This window comes from Populus alba, chromosome 19 (assembly GCF_005239225.2).
Source record: "Populus alba chromosome 19, ASM523922v2, whole genome shotgun sequence".
In the NCBI taxonomy this organism is placed as follows: domain Eukaryota; kingdom Viridiplantae; phylum Streptophyta; class Magnoliopsida; order Malpighiales; family Salicaceae; genus Populus; species Populus alba.
Genome location: NC_133302.1, coordinates 2,429,865 through 2,442,927, shown reverse-complemented (window position 1 = coordinate 2,442,927; position 13,063 = coordinate 2,429,865). Strand labels below are relative to the sequence as shown.

At 30.6% G+C, this 13,063-nt stretch overlaps 1 protein-coding gene and 1 non-coding gene across 3 annotated transcripts; one reads left to right on the top strand and one right to left on the bottom strand.

The window, feature by feature from the left end:
* Nucleotides 1-238: 238 nt before the first annotated feature.
* LOC118051965 (oxysterol-binding protein-related protein 1B) lies at nucleotides 239-5,933 on the bottom strand. Of its 2 annotated transcripts, XM_035062769.2 has the most exons (10): nucleotides 5,260-5,931; nucleotides 4,788-5,147; nucleotides 4,607-4,697; nucleotides 3,189-3,640; nucleotides 2,523-2,678; nucleotides 2,150-2,317; nucleotides 1,937-2,077; nucleotides 1,080-1,298; nucleotides 844-957; nucleotides 239-702 (listed from the first exon to the last, which is right to left on the bottom strand). In XM_035062769.2, the coding sequence occupies exons 1-10, from the start codon at nucleotides 5,707-5,709 to the stop codon at nucleotides 535-537; spliced, it is 2,319 nt and encodes a 772-aa protein (XP_034918660.1). In that variant the 5' UTR covers nucleotides 5,710-5,931; the 3' UTR covers nucleotides 239-534. The 2 variants fall into 2 exon arrangements, with proteins under 2 accessions (XP_034918660.1, XP_034918661.1); XM_035062770.2 differs by lacking the exon at nucleotides 2,523-2,678 and having other exon boundaries at nucleotides 5,260-5,933.
* A 1,341-nt stretch (nucleotides 5,934-7,274) lies between these two features.
* Nucleotides 7,275-7,346, top strand: TRNAG-UCC (transfer RNA glycine (anticodon UCC)). Its single transcript has one exon. It is a non-coding gene; the product is annotated as a tRNA-Gly (tRNA).
* The last annotated feature ends 5,717 nt before the right edge of the window (nucleotides 7,347-13,063 follow it).

The following is a 13,063-nucleotide window of genomic DNA, read 5'->3' as shown; positions in this document are numbered from 1 at the left end:
CTTAAGAGTTTTTTTTTTTTTTTCTAATCATTTTATGAAACATTTGATAAAATTCCTCAAATCAAGTTTTTGAGATTTGAAATTAACATGAAATCATTTTAACAACATATATTATCAAATACTTTCACGATCATAACTACAACCACAACTAAAAGCCTAGGCCCTAAGCCTTTTTTTCTTCTTCAGGTTCGCATTCAAACGAGTAAATTCATCGAAAATTTCCGTCTCTGTCTCAACATTAAAACCCAAAATGACAATATAAAAAGTAAACTCTCATCCTAGATGAGCTAAATATTTCGATCCAGACTCAGACAAGAACTAGATGTATTTCTAGGGTATGCAGAACCATCATTACATTGTTGTTGTATACTGTAAATGTCAGTTGATCCTCGCAGTACTTCTGGAAACAATTTCTTTTTTCTTTTTTCCTTTGAAACAAATTTATTTCTCTTTGAAAAACAACTAAATATATTCAGGAAAGAGGAAATAAAGAATGGTGTAAATCAAAAGAAAAGAAAGGTGCAGATTATGCTGCTAGTCAAAATTTTGATCAGTGGGTACTTGGCCAAAGATATCAGGACATGATTCCCAGTTGCCCCTGTCCTTGGCTTCCCAGTAACCACCAATATAGCTATAACTTTCACCACCTTTCTCCTTCACAAACCACCGAGGCTTCCAGCCTCTCTCTTGCATCTTCCGTGCCTGTGATTGTTGAAAAGAATTCTTATTATCCTCTAATTTACTACATTTCATAAACAGTAGTAGGTAGAAGTGTATTGCAAGTGCGTGTACAAATGCATTGGTGTAAATACAGCAAGATCACTCCTCGATGTATGTACGTACCTGTCGTTGCCTCTGCTCTAGTCGTAACTTCTCTTCATTGGCCTTTGTATACTCTCCATTTTCTAAGCATCTCTGATCAGGTCTCAGCCTGGAGTCTGTTGATGGCAGTTTCTCCTGCGTATAAATTTAATGTCAGCAGCTACGAATGGATACCTTGTTCTCTACTGCAGAGGAGCAGTGAGACATGGCATTTCTTGTAAAGAAAGATATTTATCATATTCAAATCTTTCACCAACCTTAAGCTCCGGTGTGAGCTCATTCAGAGTTATAGCAAAGCGTGTTAGATTGTATCTGGTGAGATGCTTTGATGGTTTACTCCGCTTCCAGAGCAAATGGGGCTCTGATCCGTTTGCATTCCTTGAACCACCATTAATTTTATAGTGCATGCTATCATCCCATTTGCCAAATAAACTTGCCACTGTTTTACCATTCTTATCTTGAACACCACCTAGTACCTAGAGAACAAAGAGTATTGCTGCAATTAATGGTAATGCCTCATCATGATTCATTCACAAAATGAGATAATGCAATGAGAACCTGATACGAGGGAAAACATCAACAGACAAATATTGATAGTCTTATGGGTGACAAGCTAATGGTCAAATGATTTTTCACCAAGCAAGCTTGATATCATTAAAAAAAAAATGTGTTGGAAATTGTTGCATGAAAGGGCAGAACCTCTAAAGTAATGTGCACGGGTATACAAATTTGACTATACAACCAACAGAAAAGAATAACCAGGAATCAAACTATCATTAGAACAAAAAACCTGAGCTTAGCCTGTAGGATACAAGTTTAACAAACTTAAAAAGCAAAAGAGACCTTGGAGACAAAACATAAGCGAAATATTATACAGCATGATGTGGACCTTAAGTGGACCTGGAAAAAGAAATTTTTAGAAAAAGAGATATTTTCTAATAAATCTACAAGGATAGAAACTCCCAATATATTCCAGGAACACTAGCGTCACTATTCTTTCAAGCAGTCAAGTGCTTCAGTAGTACAATGACTACACATTAGTTGCTTTATTAAAATGCAATTCAAGATGGATCATTTACTTTGATGAAAAATATGGAAATGGGGATATTGGAACCTGGTGGGGATTCCTGTCAATGAGTGACTGCTCTTTGAATTTTAGCTTGCAGGAGTATTTCTGATTCCCCTGTATCTTCATTGTACCATAATGATCACAATATAGTTTCCCTAAAATGAGGTTGTAAATGGATGTTGTCACCTGATAAGAGAAAGACAGCTTAGCAGGAATCTTATAGAGAATGGTAAGAGCTGTAAAATGCCAAAAACAAACCTTACTCCACTGGAAAATTTCTCCATCATCAAACTCTAGTGTTAAGGTGCCAACAGGATCAAGTTGAATTGAACGACCCCAAAATTTACTTTTTAAATCACTTTCACCCCAAAATTTCCAGCCTCGACCCTCACAATGGCAGGCAACAACCATTGGGTGATGACTAACCTGTTTCAAGATGAGCCACATTGATATGTTAAAAATCAATAGTGGCATTTGCTACTTACTGACAATGTGTAAATGTGTGCAAATACACTTTCAATTACATAATATTTTTCTTTTCAGAAGCAACCATAAAAAGGCATGTCATATTAGACGTGTATAAATAAAGAATAACAATTGCTTATGGTGCTTCTAGCAGTGACAGAGACACCTTCTCAGAGATAAAGCGAATGCCTTTATCAGGATAATCAGCCTCATATGTTTCCCCTAGTAGTGGATTGAATGGCTTGCAATGTCTTCCATCAGTAGAGGCATATCCTGATACTGCAAACGCTGCCACATTGAGTGCTCTCATAAGGCTATTACCCTACAAAATATATGCCAAGATCGTAAGCACATTTATTAAGAGAACAGTATAGGGTGAGAGGGTGATTTGTCCAAAATTCTTCCAAGAAAACTAAAATACTGCACACTTGGCACTGAGAGCACTAGGATTTGGGACCACACTTCCACACACAAGCACAGAGACCATGCAGCAGCAACAGTCTGATTAATAGTAGTTCACAACAGAGCATTTAAATTATAACTTCCATCTCCATAGCTTCTTAAGAAATCATGTGATGGCTGTAATAAAACAATAATAGGCGCAAGCAACAAGTCTCTTAGTAGACACTAGTTTCAAGTAGGCAAAATCATAACTTTGCTTTTGCAAGACAAGTAAAACTAGCATGGTTTCAAAAATAGTAAACGCTAGTGGCAGGCATACCCCAAAAAGTTTGTAACCAGCAATGGTACATTGACTAAATGACAAGTACGTGGGTTTTTTTAAATCAACTATCAGACAAGAATAAGAAACAACAAGAAAGGATGAACCTACCATTTTACCAAATTCATAGGCTCGATCTAGAAGGAACGAGTATTCCAAATCCTCAAAACATTTCTGTAAAGAAGAGATGGGCTCATTGAAATAAACTGGAAGACAAACTCTAGTAAGATCCTTCCCGATATTATCTTTAATCATTGACCAAAGACTGACCCCCTTCTCCTTCTCAACTGGGTCAGGCAATTTCTTTCGCCTCATAACACAAGGGTAGTTAGATCCAACAAATTTGATACAGGAATCCATGCCATCTTCAATATCAAGCGGGCCTTCGTCTTCATCAGAATCATATGGTGTTTTCTGAAATTCAGATTCAGCACTTTTAAATGAACTTGATGAAAGAAAATCTTGAGTATCAAGGAATTCATCATCATCATCTTCATCATCTGTTTCCTCCTCTGCAGCATCATGTCTGTCATGATCATCATCGGAGCCACTTGCACTTCCCTCTACATAAATTCCACACAAAGAGGGTCAAAAGTTAAAGTTAAAATGGATGACACAGTTCAAAAGGAAAACAGAGAAAGAAGCTAAAAATTGAAGACACAAGCAAGAGACAGAGGGCGAGAGGCCAGGTGTTGGTTTTCAATTATCCATTAGAAATCAATTAGAAATAGGTATGCATGTAAATGAGTTTGATTTAAAAAATATACGGCAAATTGATGCAACGGTAACAATGGATGAATATAGCTACTAGTATAGCAATCAACTTGGGAATTTTGAAGCAGAGAAACTTCAGACAAGGCTAAAGTAACAGGCCAGAGAAATTCATCATAAAAGCAGATAGAGGTGCCTCATTTAACCCATTCACAGACAGCTCATCATTCGCATACAAGGCACCATGCAAGGCAGCTGAAAGTATTTCATAGCATCCATTTTCAGAACAAAGGAACTTCAAACTAAGCGAAACTATAATTCAACCAAACAAAAGTTAATTATAGAATCCATGGCTGGTCCTCCAAAACATTTCTTCTTCCATATAATCAGCTGCTAAAACAAATAAACATGCATAAGCTGTCATCATTACTTATGACAATGTCAATTAGAAACTCACTATAGTTTGTTTCTGTCCAATCATTATATTTTCAAAGTATCTTGCATAATTTTCCAGCAAAATGTTTTGACAGTTAAATCAAGAAATATCAGCAGCATAATTGCATAACAGAAACAGAAACTACTAGTCTTGCATTCAAATTTCAATCTAACATGAAGGATTAACAAACACGTCAGCTTTAATTATTCCATAACCCACTATTAATCTATCATCATTACACAACGCAAATTAAGTTGTTTCACATTCAAACAGACAAACACTAAGTTCCAAGGTTCAGTCTCTGTTAGGGACCAGCGCCAATTGGCTGACAAGACATAATGTTAATTGTAACCATATGAAACTAAGTTTTATCAAAACATACCGGCGGATTTCTGTTGCCTTAATCCAGACATATTTTCATGCTGCCTTTGGCTTTCATCAACAACCGTGTCCTCCAAATCTACTTTCTCCGACTAAAAAAATATACAGCCATACAAGTATTAAAGAAATAACAAACAAAATCACTTTAATACTGAAATGGGTTTTCTGATTGTACTTTATACCTCTAATTGGCGCAATGTGTCGACAAGCAGAGCCTGTTTCTGCTTGAGGACCACAAGGTGGTTATGAAGAAGTGAAAATTCATCCCTCATTATTTGTTCACTTTCTTTTATAGCCTCTTCACTCAATCCTTCATCCATCAATCTTTGCCTCAACCTTTTCGTCGAAACCACCACCAGCCCCCCATTTCCCGTCAGCTCACCACTATTTGGTATCCGCGGATACAAATCCTTCACTGCCTGCAAGGCCTCCATCCATTCCACTCTCTCCTCCCTGCTCCCCGCCCTCAAATGCAACGTTTTTGTCCCCGTAAATATCGAAAACCTCTTGTCATCCGATCTACTCTCCTTGATAGAAGAAACCTAAAAACCCCATAAAAAACAATCACCAAATCATCAAAAATTCAGTTAATTTTTCTATTTCTGAGCACTACTAAGCAATTTGATTAAAAAAAAACTTTTTTTTTAAATTCACCTTGAGATGAATTTCCCCAATGGGATTTCCAAGGCGAGAGATCCAACGTGAAATATCTTCTCCAGGGGGAGTATTTTTCTTACGGTGGTGGTGGTGGTGGTGGTGGTGACCATTGGTTTTGTAGTAAGATAAGACCCCATCATCGAGAAGGAAAAAACGAGGACGCCAACCTTTACCATAATTCACCCACTTCTGTAAAATGCCTGAGATTTCTTTATTTTGAAGGGATAATAAAAATTGGGTTTCTCTTATTGATGGTAATCGAGAGTTAGATTCGATGGCGGAGGATGATCGGACACTACGGTGGCGGTTGTTGCGGTGGGGGTTGAGTGATGATGATGACGAAGAAGACGACGACGACTCCTCATGGCTGTGGCAACGGTTTGATAAAGAACGGAAGGATGTCGCCGTTGATGATGACGACGACGACGACGATGGTGGTGGCGGCATGGTAGTGATTGAGTATATTTGTTTTGTGTGTGCGCTTTGTAAATTGAAAATGAAAAAAAGAAAGAAAGATTTTTTTGGGTTTTTTTATAGTTGTTTTTTCCTAGGATTTTTGTGCTTTGTGTTAATTAAAAATTATTTTTTTATTTGGAATAAGAAATTTTTTAAATTGCTTACCAAAAAAAAAGAAATTTTTAAATTGAATTTTGAGAAAATAATTAGTGAGGAAAATGGAGAGGTGGAGACAGCTGGGTTTGGAGTTTTATAAGAGGGAGAGGTGGGGGTGCTGTTTTCATATATTTTAGTGTAGTGGGGGTGTACAAAATGGAAGATAGACAAATGTCATGATCACGTATTTTCTTTTTCTATTTTAGAGAGATGAATATAAAAATAGGTTGATCATATAATATAATGTTTTTGGGAATTATTTAAATTTGATTAAGTGTATTTGGTAATATAATGTAAGGTATTTTTCAAAAATATATTAAAACACTTTTTTATATTACTATATTAAAATCATAAAAAAAAACATATAAAATGATCAATTAAATATTATTTCAAGTAAAAAATAATTTAAAAAATTAGATTCAATCACAAAACAAAACAAGTATTCTTTAAGTTTGATGTGCTAATTTGAAAACTCATTGATTCAAAATCTAATTTAGACTAAACTTGAAATAATTTAAATAAAAAGTTAATGTTGTTGGATTTTCTCAACCTAATTAATATTATATTAATTTGATAGTTCTTTTCAATAGATTAATTGTGAGATATAAAAAAAAATTAAAATAATATAATTTTAAATTTATATTTAAAAAATAATAAATAAATAATGAGTTCAACAACAATAATAATTAAAGCAAGTTTATGATTATATTTCAACTAATGAGAAAAAAATCTCAAAGAGATCTCATATTTGAGTCTTTTTTATATAATAATAATAATAATAATAACTTATAAGAAGAAATAATATTTGTAAATAAATGTCTTTTAATTGGTTGAGAAGTCTATGAATCTTTTACTACAAAATGAAGGGAAACTCCTTGCCAATTATCTTCCCTAATCCTTTTAATTTTCTTTTACAAGAATGTTGTAATTCTAAAACTACTTAGTTGTTTGATTTTAAATATAGTACATGCATAATTACACACATAATTTTTGTGAGAAGAATTTGAAAAACCATTATTAAGCATTATTTTCAATATAATCTTCCCTTGCCTACACAAAAATAGGACCACCTTGATAATTAAAAATGAAATACAAAGCACCATGTTTTTGTAGGATTGATTGAGTCAAAAATACACTAGAAAATTATTGATTAATTAAGGAATTTATTATTTAAATTCTTAAGTCAAATAAAAAATGATTTATCTCTTAAAATAACTATAGAAAGCTTAAAAAAAACGCAAATTTAAATTATAGAAAAAACTTTGTTCTACAATACTAAAAAGAAAACCTCCCTTCGTTCCCTCCCTCGGGCGAAATCTCAAATGTCGCTCGGTGAGAACAAACACCGATGCATGTGATAATTTACTATTTAATAATGTATAATGCCCAGATAGACAACTGCGTTTGTAGTCCAACGGTTAGGATAATTGCCTTCCAAGCAATAGATCCGGGTTCGACTTCCGGCAGACGCACCTATATTGTTTGGAGGATGTAATTTTTTTAGTTCCCGGTTTCGATTATAAAACAAATATGATAACAACAATATAATTAGGAATTTACAAAACCACATATTTTTTTTTTTTATGATAATTCCTGGTTTGGTTATGATTATAAAACAAATATATATTATAAAAAATATACACAGGAATGATTATAAAATATATAAAAAAATTATGATATTTCCTAATCAATAAAAAAAATGTATTTCACAACAACAATAAAAATAAATAAAATAAAATAAAATTTTATGCACATAAATATAGGTGGATATTTGTGTATTAAGTTTAAATAAACTGGAAGATGCGCTCCATGCTCATAAATGTTTAACACCTACTTTTATAAGTAAAACCTTTTCTTCCTATAGAAACTTATATAAAAAGATTTGAGATATATAAGATTTTTTTATTTTCAGGGCACCACAAAAATGTTGCTCTGAATCAAAAAAGCCATTCTTGGACATATGGCTGCTGTTGTTGATGAGTGGAGACATGAGCTTGTGCTTTTCAACGAGGAGGTAGTGGTAAGAACAGACGATTATCATAACATTTATTAAAAAACTCTAAAAGACGTGGGGAAATCACTGTAGCTTCCCCACGCCTTTTAATTATACTAAATATAATAATAATAATAATTATTATTATTATTATATATAATAATAATTATTATAATTATAATTATATTATTATATTATAATTTTTTTTTCTCTTTTGTAGCAGTTTTTTATTTTGTTTTTTTCTTTTTTTTTTTCTACTTTTGTTTTTTTTCTTTTTTGTAGCCTTTTTTTTTCCCTTTTTTTTTCTTTTGTTTTTTTTTCTGGAGCTTTTGTTTTTTCCCACTTTTGTTTCTTCTTCATTTTTTTTACATGTTTTTTTTCTCTTCTTTTTTTTACTCAAAATTGACTCTTTTTTTTTAATTTTTTTTCAAAATTATCTTTACTAATTTTTTTTAAATACTGAGCTGGTTGAAAATTTAACTATGTAGCTTTTTTCTTTAAAACATTGTGGATTGCTATAATATTTTCATACATTGTTTTTTTTTTCTTTTTATGATTTATTTATTCTTTTCTTTTTCAAAATGATCTTTGTAGATTTTATTTTTTTTATATTAAGTTGGTTGAGAATTTAGCATTGTAGTTTTTTTTTTTAAAAAAAAAAAACAATATGGATTGCTATAGTGTTTCCCTTGCATGGTTTTTGTTTTGCTGCAGTGTTTCCCCACATAATTTTTTAAAAAATTATCTTTATCGAATTTATTTTTTCAATATTGAGCTGGCTGATAATATAGCTTTAGCTTTCCCCACATGTTTTTTTTTATTTCTTTTTTTTTCTAAAATTGTCATTTTTTACATATTTTCTTTTTTTTTAGAATTATTTTTGATGATTTTATTTTTTTTGCTATTGAGCTGGTTGAAATTTTAGTTTTTTTGGTTTTTTCTTTAAAAACACTGTAGCTTTCCCCGCGTGTTTTTTTTTCTCGCTTTTTTTTTTTTACATGTTTTTTTTTTATTATTTTTTTACCCAAAAATGAATTTTTTTAAAACAAATAGTCTTTGTCAGTTTTTTTTTTATATTGAGCTGGTTAAAAACTTAACTTTGTAGCTTTTAAAAAAAAAAAAAAAAAACACTATGGATTGCTACAGTGTTTCCCCTATATGGTTTTTGTTTGTCTGCAGTGTTTTTCCCACATGTTTTTTTTTTTAAATTATCGTTGTCGAATTTATTTTTTCAATATTGAGTTGGTTGAGAATTTAGCTTTACCTTTAGCTTGCCCCACGTTTTTTTTTTTGTTTTTTTAAATTTTTCCCAAAATTGTCTTTCTTCTTTATATTTTTTTTTTCATAATTATTTTTGTTGATTTTATTTTTTTACTATTGAGCTGATTGATAATTTAGTTTTTTTAATTTTTTTTCTTTAAAACACTAGATTGTTGCAGTGTTTCTCTACATGGTTTTTTATTAAATAATTTTTTTTTTTCATAATTATCTTCGTCGATTTTTTTTTATATTAAGCTGATTGAGAATTTAGCTTTATAGTTATTTAAAACACTGTAGATTACTACAGTGTTTTCCCACATGATTTTTTCTTTGCTACAGTGTTTCCCCACATGTTTTTTTTATCGATGTTTTTTTTCCAAATATGTTTTTGTCAAATTTATTTTTTTTATACTGAACCGGCTAACAATTTAGCTTTTTTTCCTTAAAACATCGTTGATTGCTACAGTGTTTTCCCATATGCTTTTTTTTTGTTATTTTTTTTTAAATGGTCTTTGTCGTTTTTATTGTTTTTTATATTGAGCTGGTTAAAAATTACAACTGTAGATTTTCTCATGAAACACTTTAGATTGTTATAGTGTTTCCATGTATGTTTTTTTTTCCTTTCGTTTTTTTTTTTTTATATTTGTCAAAATTATCTTTATTGATTTTTTTTTTAATATTAAGCTGATTGAGAATTATAGTTGTATATTTCCTCACAAAACACTATAGATTGCTACAGTGTTTTCTTAAATGATTTTAATATTTAGCTGGTTGAAAATTTAGCTTTAACTTTCCCCACATGTTTTTTTTTTTCCATTTTTTTTATTATTTGTTTTTTGCTTTTTTTTTCTTCCAAAATTGTCATCTTATTTTTTTCATTTTTTTGTGTTTTTTTTTATAATTGTTTTTATCGATTTTTTTTTAATATTGAGCTGGTTGAGAATATAGTTTTGTAGTTTTTTCCTTTAAAATATTGTGGATGGTAACATTTTTTTATATGGTTTTTTTTCACAAATCCATAATAATGCACAAGCATGCCACAAGCCCGCGGCATCGCACGGACATGTCACGCCTTTTACTAATATATTTACTTATTAATATATTATATTATAATTATAAATATAAATATAAATATTATTATATTGTATTGTATTATATTATATTATATAACTATTTTTTTTCTTTTTAATTTTTGTTAATGATTTTTTTTTGTTTCATTTACTTTGTTAATGTTAATTTTTTTTTTTAGTTATCAGATTTTCATGATACGGATCTCGAGTTTAATGGGTTAGTCTGATTTGACAAATTATTTTTTTCATTTAGTTTAGTTTGTTAAAGTTAATTTTCTTTCTATTTAATTATCAGACTTTCATACTTTCATGATACGTGTTCTGGGCTTGACGGGATAACTTAGTTTGATGGGTTAACCCAGTTAATTCTGGGTAAACCCGTCATTTGTTTTTCTATTTAGTTATCAAACTTTCATGATGTGAATCCCAGGTTTTTCGAGATAACCTGATTTAAAGGGTTAACCCAATTAATTCAATTTTTTTTCTTTTTCTTCATTAGTTTTTTCCTTTTTGTTGTTTTTTTAATCAGTCTATTTAATTATCACACTTTTATGACACGACCTTATATTTAGACCCACATCCAATATTCTTGGGTCCAGTGTTGCAGCCAGGCTAACTTAAACTTGGGTCATGCAAGTTTATTTTTATTATTAATATTATAAATATTACTCTTAGGTCAGGCGTTGCAGTCAAACCCAAGTTTTTTGGGTATAACTTTATAGAAAAACCCAAGATTTTTAAATTTTTATTTGTTTTAATATTTTTTATGCAAAAAAAATGACCCGCAGCATCGCGCGGGTCAAGTGTCTAGTAGCATTTATATACAGTGGGTGTCTAGACTTGTCCAGGTTTCAAAATTACAATGTGAAGCAATACCTCTACCAAAACCACGCCATTGGTCGCTAAAATGACAACCCTTGCCATTTATTTGAAAGAAATATGGTCATATTAATTAAAAAAATAAAAATTATGGCAAAACAAATTAAAAAATAATATAAATTATATCTTGAGACCTTACTTGACAACTTAAACTATTAGATTAATATAGTATCAGAGTCTTAATAATCAAACGGTCATGAGTTCAAATCTCATCAACTTCATTTATTTGATAAAAATTAAGCACAAAGTAATATGGACTTATGCAAGTTTCAAACTCAGAGAACTTTTACTTGATTGGATATGTTAGAGAATAATATAAATCATATATTAGAATCTCACCTAACAACTTAAATTATTAGGTTAATATTGTTCTTTGACAGCGCATACCTTAATTAATCCAATGCATTTATAAGTTAATAATTATATAAATCTTTAATCCTAAAATTTATGAGATAGATCGACCATAATTTACACAGACAAATGGTTGATGGGAGCAGACTGTGATGCCTCGCAAGTAAAATAGAGTAAACATCTTCGAGTGAATCATCACAGGCATAGATTGTAGTTACAAGAGACTCATATTTTGGTCTTAAAAAGAGAAAAATGTGGCAAAGGAAGACAACAATGGTGAATTAATTCTCTTTTTATTGGTATAAAGGAATAAAACGTGAGCATACCATTTACAACTTGTGCAGGATGTAACTATATATATAAAAAGAGTAATTATTCACTTTGCATAGTTGTATGAAACCTAACCCAAAACAAATCTCATATTAAGAACTATTTTGTAAAAGGTGTGCAAATTAAGGGTTTCCAATGATACCATGGCAACAATTAAGTTTCCGAATTAATTGAGGATGCGTATGCTAAAATTAAAAGAATAATACGCCAAATCAGTACAAGTTTTATAACACTCCATCAATGTGATTATATGTCAACGTTATTGATTTGATTATTTTAGTGCGCGCAATTATTGATTTGATTAATTTGGATAGACCAAAAGAAAGGGTTGGTTTGTTGAAATAATTTATTCCATTTATAATCTTAAATTATTGTTAGGCACATCATGTGTGAATCAATTACACCTCAACTAGTTAAATTATCTCTCTAAAATCACGAAGTTTGCAAGTTCATATAAAGCGGCAGGAATTATAATCAACATGATGAACATGAATCTCATGCCTAAGAACAGAGCAAATTAAAATAAGATTAAGAAAAACCTTGTGATCACACTTAATTAATTAATTGTCAATATTCAAGCATTCCTGTAATTGACTGAAACCTTCTATTGTTATATATTATGTCTAGGATCAATTAAAGAGTTGTTTTTATTTATATATATGTCAGGTCAATTAGTGGGAAGCCATCAATCCCCAGGTCTTCAAACAAAATACTGTCAATTAGTGGGAAGCCATCAATCTACATATTAATTGATTTTAAAAGAATATTGAAAAAGAATTTATAAAAAAGATTAGAAATTTGGTTGTATCCAATCCAAGAAATCCCAAATTTGGAATCCAATTGGGTGAAACTTGCTCTATCTAATTAAGTTTTTAGTAATTAAATTGACTCGATTAAATTCAATTTAAATCTAGTTAAAAAAATATTAAAGATTTTTTTAATAACAAAACAATATTATTTTAATAAAAATAATTTACTCAGTAACTCGAGAGTTGCTATAATAATCTAATAAGCCAAACATTTTCTATATCAGTACACAACTCCAGCTTGAAAACTATGTTTCGCAAGCGAAAGGAGAGAGATCCACAACTACAAATCTACAAATAGTAAAATCTGCTGCTCTTTGAGAGGATATAATTAATTTAAAGCGTGGGATAAAGTTAAAGTTATTTATATACCATTTTTTATTTTTTAAAAAAATAAAAATAAAAGAAACCTCCAGTGCACAAGCCATCCACAGATGAAATCCAACAAACTTTAGGATTGAAAAGAAAGAAGAACTTACAAAACTAAAAAGAAAAATAGA

Excerpts from the sequence above, each read along its gene's own strand:
- LOC118051965 (XM_035062769.2), bottom strand. The coding sequence starts at position 5,709 with ATGCCGCCACCACCATCGTCGTCGTCGTCGTCATCATCAACGGCGACA. Across the intron at positions 1,299-1,936 it reads TTGACAGGAATCCCCACCAG|GTACTAGGTGGTGTTCAAGA; the intron begins GTTCCAATATCC and ends TTTGTTCTCTAG. Across the intron at positions 958-1,079 it reads AGCTCACACCGGAGCTTAAG|GAGAAACTGCCATCAACAGA; the intron begins GTTGGTGAAAGA and ends ATTTATACGCAG.